Source organism: Epinephelus lanceolatus, chromosome 1 (genome assembly GCF_041903045.1).
Source record: "Epinephelus lanceolatus isolate andai-2023 chromosome 1, ASM4190304v1, whole genome shotgun sequence".
Lineage (NCBI taxonomy): Eukaryota > Metazoa > Chordata > Actinopteri > Perciformes > Serranidae > Epinephelus > Epinephelus lanceolatus.
Genome location: NC_135734.1, coordinates 27,338,769 through 27,361,171, shown reverse-complemented (window position 1 = coordinate 27,361,171; position 22,403 = coordinate 27,338,769). Strand labels below are relative to the sequence as shown.

The window sequence follows — 22,403 nt, the reverse complement described above, 5'->3', positions numbered from 1 at the left end:
AGATTGCAACCTCTAACCTCCACCTGTGTTCAAAGTACTCACATTAAATTTAAAATGGTGCCATTTGCTGTAGAAAATGCAAACCTAAATCCAAATGGGAAAATGAGCTACAATTACTGGAACTGATCCCCACTGAGACCTGGAATAAGATCTGTTCAGGGTCTCACATGGTCACCAGATCAAACACTTGGAGAGAATTCAAATGGAAACTTATCGTATGCTTCTTTAGAACACCTCATATAACATGTAAATTTGATACTTCTGCATCTGGTGCTCGCTGGAGGGCATGTGGAGAGATGGCGGCTAAGTATGTTCATACATTCTGGACATGTCAAAAGCTTAAGACTTATTGGGACAACATATATGTCACGCTCAGGGATGTTTTTGGTACTGACTTGGCTGTTGAAGATGACAGTGTACGTTTGTGTGTTTTAATATGTGGTCCTGAATTTTAAAAATAAAACAACAAGTTAAAAAATGCAAACTTATCTCTGTCAAGACTTTCTTTTCTTTTAGTAAAATAATCAGTAGCAATCTCTACTGAAACAAAATTTTACGCTTATTCTACATGAACTAGAAAAACTGTGAATAGACTATACAAATAAAAGCATTCAATTAAATTGATTATTTCTTATTTTCTTTGATATTTTTGTAATATACAGGTTTGCAATGATGAATGTTGGGTAACATGTATGTTAATTCCCTATTTGATCATGTGACAAGGTGCAAAATCTGTCAAGTCCTGTCCTGTCTTTGAAACATAAGTGGCAGTAAGAACGAACAAGAGAGAAACGAACATGTGGAGAAAGTAGCAAAGCATGCCAAATTAGATTCCATTGGCTGTTTTATAAACAGTTGGCAGTGGTGTGTGCGTGCCTTTTAACTAATAACTAGCGTGCATTTGGGCCCGTCACAATAGCCTCACTGGTTCTGATTACCCCAATTTTCAAGTCAGGTGCAACTAACCTGGCTGCAAATTTCAGACCCAAACATTCAACAGAACTAGAAAACTGCTATCTGCAGTCTGTAGTTAGTGCAGCCTTTTTAGACTTCAAAATGCATTAACACTGCCAATTAGGGCATCCTGCTATCCAAATTAACAAATTTAATTTCTCTTCCTAAGCAAAAACATTTATGTCTGCTGCTGTAGATGTACTAATGATCTCTGCGCTTGACTGCATGCGCATGTGAGAAAGTCAGACATTAACTTTTGTAACTCATTCAGCCTCACGGGAGCTGATATTTAACCGTGAATTATGGGTGTAATGGTTCATCAAACCTGACACGTGTCATTGGGTTTCACAGAAGCTATGATGTAAAACCCGGCTGACAAGTTGTGCTTGTGTAATTTCTGAAATGTCCAGTGGCTTACATGTAATCCTGAGATTCTCATTTACAGGTCAGTTTTTTACGAGCATTTCTGTCTCTCTCTCTGTTCTGCAGGAATCAGAAAGACGCAGAAAGACGACATGTGACAGGCTGTAAGATCCCACCTAATTACTGACCTTCTTATGAAGGGAAATGTATATTCTAATGAGAAACTGAGAATATAAAGCAAGTATTGCTTGTCTCCTTACGTGCTTGCACATACTTGTCTGTAATGTCGAATTTCTTGATGTACGTGTGTGAGAATGTTTCGTTGTACGTTCTCTGCAACTGCAGAAAAATGTGAGTGCATGAGTTCTGAAATTGCATTTGAGAGACTGCAATGAAATAATGACAGTTTTCACCCCATCTTTATCATTTTCTCCACGACTTAAAGGCCCAGCCAGTCATTTTTTGACAATGTCACACATACACATATTTATGTTTAAATACTTGTATTTATTTAACTTCACATGGACACTGATAGTTATTCTACATCCTTACCTTCAAATAGGGGACAAATTTTCTTCCAGCAGGTGATACTTCCCTGTTGGGTGTACTGGCCAAGAGACGTCTCCAGGAGAAACAGAGGGATGCCGCAGGCAAACAGGAAGAGGACATAAGGGATGAAGAACACCCCTTGGGAAAACAGAAAGTAACACCACATAAGTTGTTTGTTGGTTGAACACTTATACTCTCACCCTCCCACTGTCTGGTGAAACCCTTGCTTTGTGCAGGTGTTGTGTCAAAATGTGTTCCCTGGTCAAACTGTCTGTCTCTCCTGATAATACCAGTGTCCCCCTCAGTAGTCTGGGTTATGGCGAAGGGTTTGGTTCAGGTTGTAGGGTTAGTTTGAATCAATCTACTTTTCAATTGTAACTCTCAGTTGGTGTTTCTGTGCACTCTGCAGGCACTTAGGTCTGTATACCAGGCTGTGCATCACAGCGGTGGCCTCATCTTTGGTCCTAACCTCCACTTCCTGGTGTATCTGCTCCATGTGTTTTGTCTCTACATGGTTTTGTCTCTACTGTTTTGTCTCTGTGTTCACATGCTACGCTCCTCTGCTTGTTATTACCAGCAGATTTTATTGTTATTTTGCAACAGAGCTGGTTCGACTCTGGGAATGTTACTGGCTTCCCAGTGGGAGTATAATCAGGGTATTTGTTTTTTTTTTTCTTTTATGTGGTAATGTTAATTGTCATTGTGGAGTTGTTCATTTACCAGATTCATTCCTTTTTGTGCTGCTCTTGGGATTCATGTATATCTTATTGTTGGTAGTTTTTCATAAGCTTGCATTGTTTTTTTTCTTGTTTAATTGTGTGTGTGTGTGTGTGTGTGTGTGAGAGAGAGACTGTATTTAAAGACCTTTTTATATAAAAAAAATAATATTTTTGAATGAATTCGTATTTGTAGAGCCCTGAGTCTTGTTCACCTGAGGGTGAAAGTCCCTTGGGAGGCATTTTTGATAATACCAAATAAGAATAAGCCCTCTCCTGCCACACTAATTGTATTTATTTCTCAGTGTTTCCGTGCTATTACATTTTGAGTTGTTTTATAAACTCTGCATGTGTAGGTTTGAAGAAAGTAGCAAATTAATTCTCTGACTATAATCAAACTTACCTCCTCCATTTTTGTAGCATAGGTAGGGGAACCTCCACACATTTCCTAGGCCAATGATTTGTCCTGCGACAGCCAAGAGGAACTCCATTTTGCTTGACCAATGGCCTCTGGTCAGGGTGGTGGGTGCAGGATGAGCTGTGCCCAGATCCAGCCTGAACTTGACCTCTGGAGTGTAAGAGTTGTCCATCGCACTACGAGAGTCAAGAAGCAAAAACAAGCACTTTCAGTGGCATTCAGTAATCGGATATGGTTAATCCTAAGGGCTATATCGTAGGCAACTGGACTAGCTTGAGTCTCTTGAAGACGGTTCACCTCTCATCCAAGAGGCCTCTTCAGTTCTAAGGGACTGGTGTGGGCGTCAACCCTTACAGAGTCCTTGAGGTCACATGTGAGTTGTTGACCCACCCAGCCTTCATGTGTATTGACAAGGTTATGTGGGTCCAGGTGGGAATGGGTGTCAAACCAGCTAGGGAGGGATCTCAAGACTGCATTGTAAGTAGGTGATAGGTGATGTCTTGGGCCACCTCCTTTGTTTAACAATAGTCTTTCAACTTTGACCAAAATGGCTTCTTTCAAACCATCTGTACGTTGCTGTCCTTGAAGGAGTGTCCCTTCTCCTTTAGATGTGAATGGACAGCTGAGTCTTGACCTGACGAGCTGGCTCTCCTGAGCTGTGCCATGCCGTTGCGGAGTGGTTGTTTGGTTTCCCCAATGTACAAATCTATGCTTTCCTGGCTGCATTGAACTGCACACACTACATTACTCTGCTCAGGTGTTTTGTCCTTAGGGGGGACAAGCTTCTGCCTCAGTGTTACTGGGTTTGAAGTCCACAGTGTAGCACTTAGGATGACCATGACCTGGCTGACTGAGAATCTTTACCAACATGGATATGGTTAACTACATTTTTACTCCTTTCCACCGGCGATAGCTGTGGACGGAGGCATTATGTTTTCAAGCTGTCCATCCATCCACCTGTCTGTCTGTTCGTCCATAAATATGTCCCATTCTCATGAACACAATATCTCAAGAATGCCTTGAGGGTATTTCTTCAAATTTGGCACAAACGTTCACTTGGACTCAACGATGGATTGATTAGAATTTGGTGGTCAAAGGTCACTGTGACCTGGCCAGAACCTGGCCTGTTTTTGGCCATAACTAATAAGAATTCATCTTCTAATTATGACTGAATTGGATACTGAATTGGTGACACTAATTTCAGGTGTCTGTCTTGAAACTGTGCTGATTGTATACATTTCAGTTGTCATGGCTACATATGAGTCTGGGCAGACTGTAATGGGACTGGTTTGTAGAGACATATAACTTCGAGACTATAATTCTAGTTCAAACTATGGTGTTATTGCATTATAATTTTAGTTAGTTGTTGTTGTTTTGTTAGTTGTATATCTTATTTTCCAGTAGAAAATGATCACTAAAGAGCACATTCACAGTATTTATAAGTCACTTTCAGTGCCAAGGAAATAACATAATCTGTAACCACAGGCGTATTACTGACATGATTTAATCACTGTTTATTAATGTTCATAAAACGCACAATGCCTGCAGTCTTGCTGTATTAGGTCAATGCAGGGTCAGTGCCGCTGGGCATGAGGGTAATTCCTCCATCAATGTTGCTTTTGTGTCGCTGCTTTGGATTTGATGTGGGAGTGGAGCAAATAGAGTGGAAAATATGTGTGCTACTACATAACTGATTAAAAGCTTCAGACACAGAGATGTTCAAAACAATTTTACTGAAGTGTTTTAGGGATCATTTGGTGAGAGGATAATTATGAAAATCAGCAGAGGATGTGTTATCAGCACTAGAGGTGTACAATTATGTGTTTAAGATGTGCAGCTTCTGAGAGCCCGAAGACCTAGAATAGAGATAACAAGAAAAGGAGAAGAATAAGATGACGATGGTGTTTAAGGCTTGTGCACAACATGTTTGAGTGGTGGCATTACAGTGGAAACTTTAGCTTGATCAATATTTTTGAGCCTGATACTAACATTGATATTTCATTTTTTTAGTATTTAAGATAACAAACACATGACACAAAACACAGACACACAGACACGGATACAGACACAGACACACACACAGACATACACACACACACACACACACTTGATATTGATCCCTGAGATTTCTCTATCTTTTTCCAGGTGTGACCAAAATACCTCAATTTCTCAGTGCATCTTGTTGGCGCTCTCTGGTGGACAAACTCTGTACTGTAAAGCTCAATTGTGGCGTGCTGGTGCTTTCTGTGCTGCTCTTTCTTGCTGCTGATCAGCTGACATATACATCAACATGATATATGTACAGTGAACTAATATTTACAGATGTAACTGCCTGGATGATGCCTTAGTATATCTTTGATATATAAGCTGTGCCAATTAGTGCAGCGATAGATCTTACTATGATTGATAAAGCTCAATCAATCTATGATCCATAATAACATTGTTTTTTCTTGCTCCACTTGTCCGGCATTTTTCAAACATATCAGATTCAAACTCTATTGAAACCTAACTTCAGCTAGCTGGCATACATGAAGAGACAGAACGCAAGGAGAAAATAAAGAAATGTATGGGATGGTAAACAAAATGTCACAAATCAACGCATATCTTCCTGAGACCCAAACTTTTGTTTGGTATGCAATTCAATTTCCTCCAGCTATTTGGGATCAGTAGGACCTGATAAGTAGAAAAATCTAAAGTAAACACAACTAAACAAGATGACAATAAAGTCCCAATGTCCTTCAACAAGCTGTTGATAAGTTCCCAATGTCTTCACACAAGTACTTCCAAATTAACAGTGTCTTAGCTTGTTACTGTTGCTAAAATTGGTAAAAATATGATGTCATATCAAACTACAAATTAATAATAATAATAAATAAACAACTTGTAATCATAAAATGTGATCAGGTTGTGGACCCGGCCCACATTTGTGTCAGGATCGGCTACAGACTGACTTGGCAGAGATGGCTGCCATCTTGTTTTTACATTAATTAGAGTATTGTGCTCTTACTACCACTAGATGAGACAAAAAAAGTGTCCACAAACGAGAAAGACAGGCCTGAATTAAGTAGAATGAAGTATAAGGTCAAGTAAACCCAAAATGTGATCTCCTCATACGAGGACACAGGGTCTCAGGAGGATATTATGTTACGTTGACAGCTACAGAAAATAAATTTGCCGTTATGTTTCATTACATGAAAGGTCATCTATGGAAGATTGCTGTCACAATTTCATTACACAGAACATAATTCTGTGATTTTTCCAGAACTTTCAACGATTTTTACTAATTCCATGACTTTTCCAAGTTCTTCATGACCGTGGGAACCCTCAAGGCAGGATGACAATCTGCTGTGAAAACAGTCTGGTCTAAGCATAGTTTAATTTAAATGTAATAATTTAAATGTAATACTTTCAATATAGCAGTTTAATTATATTATTTTTTTCTTTAATAAACTTAGTGATAAGTTTGGTTAATGGTTCGCCATCATTTTAAGAAACAAGCATGTCTGATATGCAAAAAATAAAAAAATAAAACCCAACATTACTGCAAGCAAACACCGCACCACAAGAGACAGGCACAGTAATTTGGAAATTTAAAGAGATGGTCCATCTGAATTTTGGGGATTACAAAACACTCACTGTCTGTAGAGTTGAAAAGTTGTCATGAAGCTAAAGTTGTCACTTAGCCAATAGCTGAAGCTAATGTCAACCTCAGTTGAAGTTTGTTTGCTGTTGATTTCAACAGTTTACAGTGACAGGTAGGTCTTAAGATTCAAAATAAGTTTTCTTGTTTATTTAAAACCTAACCCCAAATTTAGTAAATGTTTTTTCTAATTTAGACTTTATCCTATTAGACTGTTATCATTTTTCTATATCTTACATCAAAGTATTACTTTTTGCCTCTGCAAAGACCTAATTTTCCAGCAGGTGCCAACTCTTTAACCTTAACTCGTCTTACAGGTCCAATGCGTAGGATTTATAATTATGATACAGTAACTATGTTTTCATTAGTTTATTTTCACCTGAAACTGAGAATTGTTGTGTTTTCATTTCCTAAAAATGAGACGCTTTTGTCTACATAAGGAGCAGGTCCTCTTCCATGGAGTCCAACCATGTTGTTTCTACAGTAGCCCAGAACAGACAAAGCAAACACTTGCTCTAAATAGTGCCATTCGTGTTTTCACGTTCACGTTGGCCACCGTAGTTCACTCCTAAATGCTTGGCACATTGGAGAAGTTTCAGTCCTGCAACCTCACCACTAGATGTCACTTAGTCCTACGGACTGTACCTTTAAGTACTTCACTCTCGATCTGTTGAAAATGCCCATGATGGTGTAAGAAGTACTCGTATCTTTTATTAAAGTAAAAGTAGAAATACAAAAGTAAAAATACTCAGTAAAAGTCCTGCATTTAAAATCTTACAAAAAAAGAAAGATGAGCCTTTAAGACCAGAGATGAAAAGTGTGGTTTGTGTGTTTACTTCAAGATGCATATGTCATCTTTTTTTTATCAGCAGCAGACATCCACTCTGCAACAGCTACTGAAACTGTAAATAGTGATCAACTTCCGTTTTTTTGTGCATGACTTCCGGTCAGCCGCTTTCCCTCATGCTTTCCCTTACCGGAGCTAACGGTGCAAGCTATTTTTTTTTCAATTTTCAGTTGTTTATGTTAGTCAATCAGTTAGTTAGTTAGTTAGTCAGTCTGTGTATTTTGTATAACGTTAGATAACTATGCCCACGTTTCCGTTATAACGGAAATTTATTCCCTCTAAACGTGAATAAATCGCACGTCAATCATAAACTATGAACCAAAAAAGCACAATCTATCCCGAGTGAGACAAACTGCTTGATCCCCGTCTCCAGTGTACCAGCAGAGAACCTGCAGAACCGAATCAGCGAAAAAACACACCGGGCTAAGCCTCTCTACCTGAGCAGCTGAAGCTGCGGCTCGCACCCTCGACACACAGACACACAGACGGTGCTTCTGCATGCCAGCCACACGTGTGCGCAACTGTGAGAAATAAATATGTGAGGTGTACGCTGCTTTTCTATCTTTTTTCCCCTTTTCTTTCTTTCTGTCTGTCAGCGACATACACTCCTAACACAGGACGGGTTGTTTTAATTGACTGAGTTGATCGTTAAGCCATAGTGATGCACGGATCGGCTCTGATAGCACCCGAATCAGCATGTATGCATCAACCATCCAGCCGTTACAACATGATTGAGCTAGCAAAGCAGTTTTGTGTTGCTATGTGTGGTATTTATTCAGTTTTGGGAAATCACGATGTCTAGAAAGCATCAGTGGCTGCAGCTGACAGGGACAGCTAACGTTAACACTAGCAGCAAAGCTAACATCAGGATCGTCATCCGTTAAAAGCCTTCAGTTGTCGGATACGACATGAAACTACTCCAATTAGCTCAATCATGTTGTGACTAAGACATCCGCTGGAGAAAATATTTTTTTCACGGCCCACTTTGTGAGTTTAGTGAGTTATTACAGACAGGGCTAACGGCTAACAGCTAACGGTTAGTCCAGCTAATCTACGATAACCATGTTATTAATTACACACAGAGAAAATACTAATGTTTGTTCAGTCATTGTGTTATAGACTTTACAAACATCAGATTAGTCTAAACGGTGATATAGTGACGTGAAAAATGTGATATATACATATATATAGCTAAACTCAGCAAGGTAAACAACAAGGCGATTCCCATTTACACAGTGGTAAGAGTGCTGGACCGGAAGTGTCGCACAAAAAACGGAAGCTGGCTGCGTTCTGTTATGCCTCCGTGTTTCCGTGAAAAATAAGGTGGATATGGGACTGTCCACAGCTTCCACATTGGCCCTATGCCAACTGACCACATGAGGGGATTTACCCAAGTAGACCCCTGATAAGATGCCCATTTTGGGCCCACACCCACTTCGCCCTCAGGTGGCCCTAGCATAATCTATGTGGGGCCCAAAACTAATCATGGGTGGAACTGGCATGAGGCCATTATGGAGCCCGTGGACAATCCCATATAGGAGTTTATTGAGTTTATTTATCAGAGTTTTTTGAACAGTAAAAGGCTGTGTAATAAAGAAAATATATATAAGTCTACAAACCCACACATTAAGCCATACTACCGTTTATAGGGTACACACTTATACACTTACATACTTATCAAGGCGATAGGTGACAGAGAGGGTTGGTCACATGTCATCGTCCTTGAGCAAACAATGAGCCCTAAATTTGCTACCCAAATGTAAACTGCTGAGTAAAAGCTGTCTCCCACATCAATGTAACTTCAGGATACGGTTCAGCATCATCCAGCCAGAGGGAAGATAAAGTTTGGCAGTTGCTTGAGCAGATCACTGTAATCATGTAATCATGTAATGTATTCAAATAAATGGGAGGTCTGTTTGCCTTCTCATATGAATTATCTCTGGGAGCAGATATTTTCCAAGGAAGCGTTGCTTAATTTTCATAGACACAACTTATCTTTTGCAACAAGATCTGCCAGGCACCAGCAAAACATCTGTGTAGACAGGTTGCATGAGGTGGAGGTATGCTTTTTAGGGAATTTACAGGTGTCATTATAGTTCTCTAAAAGTGGTAACTGGATGGTTTAACAGCGTCAAACATCTCCTCATCCCACACCTTTCTAACATCGAAATTAGGGGTGGCTGCACCTGACAATTTTCTATAACAAATAATATGACTTTCACACTCACATCACACAATCTGTTCCTGTGTGGAAGTAAGCAGGGTCTGGACTTCCCTCTTGACTTCTCTCTCCCCATATTTGACCAATGGTCATGTTTCAACCCTCTCTGTTTCACACTGTTGAGAGTGATTGTTTGAGACAGCTATAAACACTGTTGCCTTCAGACATCGTTACACAACACGTTGTACAATTAGTTGTTTCAATCAAAGCCCGGCCTTAACAGTGTGGTGTCTCTCTGAAAATGACATATTGAGGTGAGACCAGTGCTACAGAGGCTGCAGCAACTCAGCGTCTTTCTCAAAAACATTTCAGTGGGATTTCAACCCAATGACCCCGTAAAGATTTGTGTCCCAGCACACTGGATCCTACTGTTTCTTCATATTAGAGAAATTCCTTCCCTTGTTCTGAAGCTGATCCACTACTGTATAAAATAACGGATGTAACTAATGTGACATCACCCTTAATAAAAATGTAAACGGGTAAGTTATATAAAAATTCCCGTACAGTTTTCATGAAGGGGGAAATTAACTATAGTGACCAAAAGTGTTTTTTTGTACCAGGCTGTCAACGTTAAGAAAAACTATAAACTAGATTCCGTTTCCGTCAGTCCCGTCATCCTCTGCCATTTCCATCACTTATCTACTGGTTTCACAGCCTCACACTGAAAGACAGAAACTACATAGCACAGTTAATATCTGCTCTGAGATCACAGGAGTGACACAATGGGACTTGACTGGTTTCAATCAACAAATCCTCTAGATAAGCCACAACAATTTCAGCTTCTCCAGGACATGTTCTTGCAGGCATATTTTTTCTGTTGCCATCAGCGTCGTCACACTTTACCTGCTTGTAAAACTAACTGGTAACTGGTATTCAAAATCTTTTATTCCCTCTGCAATTCCCCTTTTAAATTCTCCGTAAATATATTTTTTTTTATTGTTTTTTAATCTCTTTTTTGATAATCAGTCTATTAACTTTTTGTCTACATGTTACTGTATGTTGTTGTATGTGTGCAAGGCAAGCCGTTCAAACTAACTGCTGTCTACAGGGATCGACTGGCTTCTGGAGCCAGCCCCAAGTGGCCATTAGAAGAACTGCAATTTTTGGCAGTTCTGCATTGGCTTCATTTTTCAGCCCCAAAGGTTGCCGCTTGGATTGAATGCAGGGAAAAGACGGCACCACTGCTCTAAGATTTAACTGAGCCACAGTATATAACTGTCATGTTTACCATCTATTCAGTTCATATCCTATAAATGGTGTCATTGTGCTGAAGACAACTGCTGGAACAGTACTGCTAAACACAAGAAGAGCATACTCACTCACAATGGTTCTTATTATTTTTTTTTTCTTTTTCAAAAATATGATTACCATTAAAACGTCAAACCTCATTAAACCAGAAATGCGGTGCAAGAACACATGGACATAAATAGTCAGTTTCATCGTTCACAGACAAACCTAAACAACACTTTAACTACTTAAAAACTAATTGCAGCTAAACGTCTAATCCAGCTGTAACAAAAATTACAGATGGTGCTTTGTCTTAAGTCAGTCTATAGCACTCAGTTCAGTTTGTTTGTTCATTCAGCCCTGAATTATTTAAAGAAAGCAACTATAATTGCATCCTAAATATTTTCCAGCGACACGACCAAGAGCTGCATTAGAGAAGAGTTGTCGTGAACTAGAGTGACTGCTTTGTATTTTGTATTCAGAGCAGCAAGGTGCAGGGTTTTACGTGCAGCGAGGATCAGAAGTAGACAATTAGTGGTTGGACAAATCTCTTATCACACTTATCAGAGGCATGTAAATCTTGAATGAGAGTCAGACTGGGTGTCTGTAGGGGAGACTGGGAAAGGTGGTAACAAAGGAGTGATTGTAACAGCACCAAGATTTTTTTTGCTTTTAGTGACAGGACAGTTTGAAGTGTGAAAGGGGGAGAGTGAGGGGACAATATGCAGCAAAGAGCCACAAGCTGGAGTTGAGCCCGTGGCCGCTGTGGCAAGGACACTGCCTTTGTACATGAGGGGGGCTTCCCACTGAGTTACTAGGCACATCATAACAGCACCATGCTCACCAGGAGGATGACCTTAGAGTCATGTAATACATTTCTTTTATGACCACCCCATCCCTCCTGACCCTGAATGTGAAATGCTATAGCTGTGTGAAGAACTGTGCAGATTTTACACCCATATTGACTTTTAGGTATGAAAGTAATTTTTTGGAGCAAGACTCTATATTGGTTAAGTAACTTGTATAAGATTAAAGAGTTAAAATGTTATTTCATCTATGCTCACTATAAACTACCATGCTGCAACAGCTAGCTAAGAAGTAGCTGTTTTACACAGAGGGCCGCAATGAAGATCCTTCATCACACTGCCAATGTGTTTTTATACAGCAGCAAACAAAGGTGGTATCATGGCAACCTAGTGTCTGATTATAAATTCTGGAAGCAAAAGAGGCATGACGGGCATGATTGCCACCTTGGAACTACACCTGTGTTTATAGTATACAACTGTGTTTATAAAAAAAGACTCACATTGAATTAAAAATGGTGCCATTCGCTATAGGCTACAAGCTAAATCAATAATTTCTTATTTTCTTTAATATTTTTGTCATATACAGGTGTGCGATGATTATTGTTGGGTAACATGTATATTGATGATGTTAATGTTTCCTAATGTCAGCTTTCTAACTGATCATGAGACGACACGATACAATACGATACGATACGATACGATATTATGCAATATGATACAATGTTGTAGCTAGTTTAGGTCCAAAATCTTTCAAGATTGACAAGCTGAGCACATCTAGTCCAGTGAGCAGTCATGCCTTCTAAAGATAAAGGCGGTGGTAAGGACAAGAGAGAAACGAACAGGAGGAAAAAGTAGCAAAGATCCCTGAATTAAATTCCTTTGGCATTTTTTTAAACAGTTGCCAGTGGTGTGTGTGTGTGTGTGTGTGTGTGTGCGCGCCTTATAACTAGTAACTAGCATGCAGTAGGGCCTGTCACAATAGCGTGCGCTGGAGCCCGTGGTAACGCCCTTATTCCACTAAGCATGACACCGCAACAAAAATAATTTACTGTCCTTATTATATGCAGTTGATCTTTTGCTTGGACAGTAAGGAGCTCCCGCACCTGTTTATTTTCCCAGTTCTTTCAGACACGCATATGGGCATTTTGGGGCGGCGACCAAGCTGCCATGTTGTTGGAGGAGCAATCACAGGGTTAACGCCAGTGGTGGAGGTGCAAACTGCAAAATCTAACGCTTTGATGTGGATATAATATGCAGTTTTTAATCATATTTTTCCTCACAATTATAGTTTGCCCTAAAAGGGGCTCATTTAGCAGGTGACTTCTGGTGAGAAAATTGGTAATCCGTTCACCCTGAATGCCCTTCTCAGGCTCTTTTTCACAACTCAGGAATCAAATAAATATTTGGAGCTCTCGTCTTCATTTTAATGATTCTTGCAGGTCCTGCACTACACCACTTCACTACAGTTATGCACTTTTGCAAAGGAAATAGCAATATTTCAGAGTGATAAACAATACATCTCGGTAATTTTAAAAAACGGCAGCCTGTTTGTTTGCACCTCCAACATAAAGCGGATAATTTGCACTGAATTGTGGGCAGAGCATTATGTCGAAAATTAAAATGTTAATATGCTTGTAGCACAAGATGAAAAGTCAGGGGATCACCAAGGTCAGCAGGGTTCATCCACTGGGGGACGTGGATTCCTGAACAGCATTTCATGGCAGTCCAACAGGTCAGAGATATTTCAGTCTTGACCAAAGTGGTATACTGCGATCCCTACAGCAATGCCTGGCTAAAAAGTAGCGTACCATTGACTATCACTGGGCACAGCACTCCAGTATTATGTTTCACCTTAAAAAAAAAAACTGTGGAAATATATGTATATATATTTTGTCTGGGTGAGGCTGGTGGAGCAGGAATGTTGCACAGGAATGTTATTTCTGGGAGACACTACAGGAAAAAATTCTTTGCACTAGGCATACTGTAGCTATCAGCTATCCGACTGACTAATGATCATCATAAAAAAATAAAAAAAAAACTTCAGGAGCGTAGTGGAAAGTTAGGAGTTGAGTTCACTTGATGGGTAAATACATGAGGAAGAGACAAAAATCAACCCAGGTGCCGAGAGCAGGTGCTGGCAACAACATATGGTGGTTTTTCAAAAATATCTCAGGTGATATTTTTGCTCTGCATGTGACCAAACCTTGGCAGTGTAAGGAATAGTTGTTGGTCACCTCTGCTGAGTAAGTTTCTTTTTTTATCCCACTACAACACCAACAGGGAGGTGTGGTCACAGTGGTAAATAATTGTGTTTGTCTTTTGATTATCTGACCATCAGACCACATATGTCTGGAAAAATATATAATTTTGTGGTTGTTCAGCTGTTTTGCTTTTAGGACTTGGGATGCTGTAAAATGGAAGCAGTGCAAGTTGTAAATTCTAAAACAAACAACAAAACCAAACATTGCAAAAGATTTGGTGATCTAATATCAGTATAATTTTGACAAAGCAACTTTTTAAAGAGTTCGTTGTTAGGCAATCTGTTCAAATATTTGCACAAGACAAGTGTATTTGTTTCAAACAATACGAGCTACCAATAGCAAGGATCACAGAGCAGCCTGAGGTGTTGCACTAAACACACTAAACAAGGGAAATAGCTGCTCTCACTGCAGCGTAGCCAGTAACCTTTGGCCTACATAATACAGCTACAGGCGCCAAGCAGAAGTGCAACCACAAAAGCCCAGCTGTCTCTGAGCCGCAAGGATACCATTTGTTTCCTGTTCAAGAAATTAAACCAGATAGTGCACAGTCACAGTGTATGCTACCTAGAAATAATAAAAGCAGGGGAAAAAAGCTGCCTGTTACCCTGAGGGAAATGTAAAGAGTACCTGAGAAAGGTTGCTTCACGTCTGTAGTCTGTGGTTCTGTGGTTCAGTGTTATGCTTCCATTTAGCTCTAGGTGGAGTTCATCGGGTGCCTTTTGGGGGAAATACAAGTCTAGATCTCCCGGTCTCTCCAGGACAAGTGCTCTTCCCAGCTCTGACCATGAGTGAGCCCATGGGTAGTTTTGAGAGAGCTGTGTTTGTGTGACAATGAGAGAGAGAGAAAGAGCAACAGGGACAGAGCGAGGGAGGAGGGGGGCGGGAGTGCGATGTGTTTCTGAATGACCAACTTAAGGCGGAGACTGTCCAGGGAGACCACATGGTTTCAATGTAAAGAGGAGGGGATTTGCACAGTAGCAAACTTGCCGCATGGCTCTGTGAGTGGTAATGTAGGTCATCAGTATGCTCAACTCTCCTCCCAAATAGAAAGGAGCAGGTTGACTCTTCAGAGTTTTGAGTGATGAATGAATCCAGAGACTTTTAGTGATTACTTCACATTTCACCAAGAGCATAGATCAAGATCTTTTTTAAAGGAAAAGTGTCCAGCACTTTGCCAAACTGACGCTATTCCCATCAGCCCCATTCTGCTTTGTCTTTATTGCCAATCAGCCTGTGGTGGGTAGAGTCCTGGAAATCTTTACCTATGTAAAGTTTGTTTAATTACTCCCATAAAAAATGACTCCAGTAAAAGTACAAGTTACTTTCCATTTAAATTTTTAGGGTGTGTCAGCTAGTTCAACAATACTGAAAAAACAGCACTTGTTGATAACATTTTTTTTTTAGGTTGACTCAACAAGTACGCATTTTCACAAAGCAACAGCAAGACTGTGAGTTTAATATTGGTTTTATACTACAGTTCATTTATTGGTTAACAGTGAAAAACAACAACAGATTATAGTTTGTTTGTTTATTTAATAATTTATTATTTGTCCCCACCAACACAAATAGTTTGGCTCCTGGACTGGGAGTGAACTGTCAAGGAGCAAACATAAATATTCCTGCACACCAGCTTGCTACTTTGAGAGCGCTCTTATTTAAAGAAACAGAGCGTTCTATTTTTACATGAATTAATGACCCATTAAATAAATTAAACATTCCCATAGTGCCTAGAGTATGCTCTGCTGCTCAGAGAGTGTGGTGTTTTTAATAACCAAATGGTACATTCCAACAGTACTCCGTATTTACAAATGGTCCAGTTTGTGCAAAAGTACACTAGTATTTCCAAACACACCCTTTGTGTAGGCCTGTTCATTCATATGAAAGTTGCTCAGTGGTGCACGAAGCCCAAAAGTTCAACTGACTTGTATAAATTTCCCCAGATGATTGGCACTGCAAACCTCTCTGCCCTTCCATGTGCGTACATAGAAAGCCTAAGGCAGGGAGAGCAGCAGCAAAGACTACCCGGGTTTTTACACCATTGTCAGGACTTTAAAAAGAGTGCTCTGAATGAGATTTGCTGATTGGTTGTATAGAAAGGAATCATGCGATCCATCAGCCGACTCTCTTCCATCAACCAGCTGATTTGTCAGCTGGTCAGGCTGTTTGAGATCAGCTGATGTAGCTGGGATGTGAGCTGAACTTGACCCTGTGGCCGGCCTGAACTAACCTTTTACCCAGTTTATTGTGTAATTAGTGAAATTAGTCTGTTGACAGTCACTGTGATGGCATGTATGACTAACAGCTTAATCAGACAGTTGTGACATTGTGCCCTATTTAATCTGCTCTGGCCTGCCTACTGTTGCTGCTCCGTCTGCAAGCCATTTTGCCACCTGCCTCCACCCCAGCTCCTCCTTTTCATGCTGTGTCTGACTTATCAATGTCATTTCTCTGCCCTGTTCCCAGGGGGTCTTTGCTGCTGCTCTCTCTGCCTAAGGCTTTCAATGTAGGCACATGGAAGGGCAGAGAGGTTTGCTCTCTCCATCCTCTCTTTTATCACTCCTGCACACCAGCTTGCTACTTGGAGAGTGAAATCTGACGAAACTGTGACTGTCTCAGACTGTTGGATACGCAAACGACAAGTCAATGGGCAGATAGTGGTCTTTAAACCTACTCCAAGTGCCGGAGCACACTCAAACTGGCTCATACTGCACCACTCATAAATTTGGAGTGCTGTTGTAATGTATCATTTGGTTTCTGAGAACACCACACTCTCAGAGCAGCACAGCGTACTCTGGGCAGTCTGTCTGGGGAGACGGAGCAGTAGAGCACCAAGCAAAGTGATTTTGTGATTACCTTAATGGTTTTTTAATTCACATAGAAATAGAACATTCAGTTACTTCAAACAACAGTGCTCTCATTACAATAAGAACTCAAATCAGATTGGATTTACGAACACAGTCCTAATATCAGGTCTGGCAGGTCCCTTCTAACCCATATCTACGAGACAAAAAACACAGGTAACAGCCATTTAATGGATGTAGAGCATCCGAATTGGGTGGTAAAGCCTCCTAACGAGACCAACAGTGAAACTTCAACACTTGACCAACCAGTGGTGTAACTTAATCACTCACTCAGGAGGTCAGACTGTCATATTTATAGGGCTGCCCCCTCTGAGCTGTGGTCCAGACAAAAGTTAACATGGATCAATAACTGACCATTTGTAGTTCAAGGTGTCCTATTATGGTAACATTACAGCAACATCTTTTGTGATGGCATCGTTTGAGTAACATGTTTTTTTTCCTCATAGGAGAATAGAGGAGGACTAGAGCCTCAAATTTTTTTCTGCAGAGACATTATTTTTACTACCACTGAGAGTCAGTCAATGTTCAAATCCAACACATAGCGGCTTTAAATGAAAAATAATGCCAGCGATGATGCTGTTTAACCAGATTCAAAGGTAGAGGCCAGCAGCAACTTATTCCTTTATTACGCTGTAATTTAGTTTTACTTTGCAGATACAGAACAATTGTAAGTACATATGATTCCAGTGAACTGGAAAAATATTTGAAGAAGAAATCTAAAACTGCACGATCTTAAAGTTAATACCAGAGTAGATAAACAATTTCTCAAAGCCACAAAACAATTTTTTCTGTCACAAAGACACAGCTGGTGACCCAAGACGATCCCCTCTCTCCCTCCCTCTGCGTCAGTCTCTGTCACACACAGGCACCCTGAGGTCCCACATCTGCAACCCCAAATTCCAGCAATTCCAAAAAAGTTGGGATGCAGTGTAAAACATAATAAAAAACAGAATGCATATAGAGATTTGTATAGAGATATTGTCTTTGTTGTTAGTGATATCTAATATTCAAACTCAAACTTTGTTTTTGTAAATATACACTCATTCTCACAGGGGCATGTTTATCACTGTGATACATCACCTTTCCTTTTAACAACACTCAGTAAGCGTTTGGGAACTGAAGACACTATCTGTTCAAGTTTAACAGTGATTTTTTTTTTTTTTTTTTCCCCATTCTTGCTTGATATAGGACTTCAGTTGCTTAACAGTCCAAGGCCTCCATTGCTGCATTTTGTGCTTCATAATGCGTCACACATTTTCAGTGGGCGACAGGTCTGGACTGCAGGCAGGTCAGTTTAGTACCTACACTCTTTTACTATAGCCCCTTTTCCACCAACATTTTCAGGAATTTTCCAGGAATTTATTTACCTGGATAAAAGAATTCCTCGTAATCTGTGTGGTTTGCGTTTCCACCACATCTCAAAGTTTGTGCAACTGTGCAAATTTATTCAAATTAGCGTGAAGACGTAGATGATTCTGCGTGTGCCCTGTATGTGGCTCCACCAGCTTGGCTGGTTACATGCTGGTGTAGAGAGAAGGGGGTGTTTGTCTCAGCCAGCAGCTAAGTGTAAAAGTATTTTAAGATAAGTGTCAAACTAAGTTAGTCTACATACAGACAGCTGTCATTTGAGCTTATTACAATTCACTATCAGCTGAACTAGCGTGCTGTCCTTGTGTAAGACATAACGTTAGTGTCAGTGGATGAGAGACTGTGGATGGAGCATATTGAATATCACTGTCTACATGTTTACATGTTCATGCTGCTGAACACATGTATTAATAAAGTATTTGCTTCTTACTCACTAAGGTTAATGTCACTTACAGTAACGAGTGTAGCTGCCGACAACTCGAGTCATTTTCGAGTTATCTTCACTTTGTTTCCACCAGGGCCGCTCGGCTGCTCACCGTTTACCGTGTCGTATAGCCGTGTGTGTGTGTGTGTGTGTGTGTGTGTGTGTGTATGTGGAAGAGTTCAGCGCCGGCACAAAAGAACCAATACCGTGAGCGCTTATCAATACTACGGTCTTTGATAATGTAGCCCCGGGGCTAATTTAGTACCAGGTGTCGGCACCCATCCTTAATCAAAACACAAACAAAGTGAAGCTTGCAGAAATGAAATAAAGTTTGTAGCGGCTGCCCGTGCCAGGAAGTGCGGAATGCTCCAAGTTTGTGTTCCCCCAATCAGTGTTCTTCGGCACACAGCCCCACCCCTCAAGAATTCCAGGTAATCTGCAAAGTCCTACCCCCCTACTAGGTACTTCTTCAGGGAAAGTTTGGGGGTTTTTTTACCCGGGGAAGTGTTTCCCCCGGGTAATTTCGGTGGAAACGCTCCGAGGATTTTCTAAAGCCTGGGTAAATGAGAAGAGTTTCTGCAGTGGAAAAGGGGCTTTTGACACATGCAACGTTTTAACACATGCAGAATGTGTTTTGGCACTGCATGTCTGGATTAAGCAGGGACGTAAAAATCTGGATGGTCCATTTCCTCTTTGGCCCGGAGGACACAATGACCACGATTCCCAAAATTCATTTGAAATGTGGACTCATCAGACCACAGCACACTACTACTGATGGTGAACAGTAATTGTTTTGTTGCCTGACATCCAAATTCAAATTCTCAACACCTTGATAATTATTGCTGTTCTCACTGAGTTCAGTCAGGAAATAAAGACCCTGAAAATGTAGTCTTTGTCAAACTTTGTCATTTATGAACAGGCTACGATTATCATTTGGAGCTATATTCAAGACCAGTATTAGATATATATTCTCTTTAATCTCATCTTTGGTCTCATGCCAACCGAGTCTGATAATTTCTCTCCACTGAGGGAAATTAGCAGCTCTTTAGCTGCTAAATGCTCCATTATGTTTGCCAGCTAATATCTAATAGTGTCTGTCGGCTGTTTGGTGCTGTGCAGGTAGTATTTAAATTAATATATTTTTTAGAAAACAGCTGCAACCAAAAATGTGAGATTTAACCAAAAGAGTAAAGTTGCTTAATGAGGAATCAGATGTATACTCACCATTTTTCATCTCCCAAAACAGACTGATATCCATGTAGGGATCCTGACATTGTTTCAGGTTTTTCCATATCAGGATACTTGTCTTCAGTCCACTGCTAATGTCTGTCTGCGTATCTCTGACGGTGGCGCTTGTAACAAGTGTGCAGGGCATAGTAGGGACAAGATGCTGGACATATCATTGTGCATGTTGTTAATGAATTATCTTTGGAAACCTCTGTCAAAGTGAGGCTGTACGGGGGTACTCGAGTTCAAAGAAACACAGCTGTCACCTGAGTTAACAATACAAGTCTTACTTCTTCATCAAACCGAGTTGCACAGATTTAATCTTTAAACAGTAACTTCAGGCTTACATGGTGTCACTTTTATATTAACCTTCTTTCTAATAATCATTTTAAGAGAACATCTTTAATCACAAACATGACAGGAGGTGACTAACTTATGTGGCCTGAAAAGAGAATAAAATGCTGCACACATTTTTTATACAGCTAAACAGACCATCACTTCCTGTTTAACCATTATAATAAAGGACAGTTGATCATTTTGGTCCTAAGCAAGATCACACACAGCCTTTAGTACAGTATGTACATGTTAACTGTAATTTCAGTCGAGACGGTCTAGGTAATGCATTAACGCTGTGTTAGACAACTGCATGTAGTATGAACATAGAAACAATGTGGCATTCAGAAGCTGGTCGTATATACACTGAATATCAAAATGTATAGCATTTGGATTTGTAATTATTTTTCATGCTTGTGCCAGTATTTATTTATCAGTGTTTATTTTCCAGGTTGAAATGAGACACAGGAGTGACAGTAAACAAGTAAAACAGAGAAGAACAACAGGTAGATGTTTTCCTGACCTCTTGTTTGATAATAAATAATCATTTTATTATTCAGACACAAAAGCTTTTTCTTTTTTGAGCCAGAGGTTTGGATGGATGGTTGGGCCTCAGTTGTCTGACGCTGACACCATAGACTGTGGTTCATATCCCATCTCCTCTTTTAACCTTACATGTTCTGCCTCTCTGTTCCCCTCATAGTCCACATTCCCACTTCATCATAAACTTTTACCAAGGCATTGCCATTTTCCAACCCTCCACCAGTTACCCTCAAACTTTCCCTCCTTTCCCAAGCACCTGACTGCCACACCCATCTACACACCTGTTCCCACTTCTCTCATCTGTCCTGCCTGGCCCTCCCATCCCACCTCCTCTGCTACATCACCCAATCAACCACCTGCTTCTCATTCCCTCTGAGCCTACTTACACCTGGTATAAACATGCATCTTGGGTGATCTGATCACAAGTGAATGACTCTAAAGGCTCATTTACAGACTGTTTAAAGGCAGGTTGCTAGAAAACAACATCCTGTGATTAGACCTGGTATTAAAATGCAGTTTAGGTAATCCGGTGGACAGTTGTGACACATCACTGTTCACACCTGTGTCTATCATGCATCTCCAGCTGACAACTTGTGTTTCAGATGACTATACCACCCTGTGCAATGTTATTGCATTCAAACTTTTGCTAGCTGCTCTTTAGCATGCTTGTTAGTCACACTGGTTTTGTCAGTGCAGCTGGAGATATTGCTGTCAGCAGAATTCAACACATCTCCTTCCATTGGGTAAAATGATGGATGGTCACGCAACACTGCATCCAACTTGACATAAAATGGGTAAGTTATACAGCATTAGCATGCTGTCACCAAAACAACCACCACGTCCTGCATTGATGATGTAGTCCTTGTCAGGATGCATTAGTGTTTACACTACAAAAGACATGTGGTCAAATGCGTCCCAGCCCACCTTGGTAAGTGGTTTGAGTGATCAGACCGCAATATGACTTGGTGGTTGTTTATACTTGTATTTAGCACTGTCCTCCTCTGATCGGCTCACCCATGATGCATGTTAATTAATACCAAGTATAAACAGGGTCTGAGACTTCTGGTCCAGCCACTACTGCATGTAAACTCCTCCTGAACTAAAAACACACACTGTGGGAAATGACAAAATTGGTTTCAGGACCTTGCTGCTCAGGGTAGGTTGTTCCCTTCGACAAGGTTCAAACTTCAGAAATAGAAGTCTACCGCTTCCCTAAAGAAGTGACCCAGCGCAAAGAGTGGACTACAGCTGTCAAAAGAAGGAATTGGTCACCACTGGGAAACTCCAGGGTCTGTTGCACTCATTTCATTAGGTAAGCTGTTCTCAGGACTAATACCAACAGTCTGGGTTAGTACACGGAGGCTGCGTCGTCCTACATCAGCTTCTGTGAGGACAGCTGTGTACCATCTTGCAGGTTGAGTTGTAACAACAACAAACCCTGGTTCATAGCTAAGCTAAGACAGGTTGGAAAAGGACAAGGCAGGTAGGAGTGGGGATAGGGACAGGATTAAAGAGGCTAAGTACAGGTTTAGCAAGGCAGGGAGAGATATTAAAAGACTGTATCCTGAGAAAGTTCAACAACAGTTCTCAGCTGATGACTCTGCTTCTGTCTGCGAAGGTCTCAGACAGCAGACACCATCTCCAA

At 40.5% G+C, this 22,403-nt stretch overlaps 1 protein-coding gene across 2 annotated transcripts in view; it reads right to left on the bottom strand.

Moving 5' to 3' along the window:
• LOC117256784 (sodium- and chloride-dependent GABA transporter 2-like) overlaps positions 1–20,040 on the bottom strand; it is a 36,857-nt gene extending 16,817 nt beyond the window's left edge. The window contains exons 1-3 of one of the 2 annotated variants that reach the window (XM_078168644.1): positions 19,880–20,040; positions 2,986–3,176; positions 1,870–2,004 (exon numbers count right to left, since the gene is read on the bottom strand). In XM_078168644.1, the coding sequence (XP_078024770.1) occupies positions 1,870–2,004; positions 2,986–3,176; positions 19,880–19,947 (394 nt within the window). In that variant the 5' untranslated portion in view covers positions 19,948–20,040. Of the gene's footprint in view, positions 1–1,869; positions 2,005–2,985; positions 3,177–14,629; positions 14,837–19,879 lie in introns of those variants that run through there. The other variant, XM_078168646.1, reaches the window with a different exon arrangement.
• Positions 20,041–22,403: the final 2,363 nt, after the last annotated feature.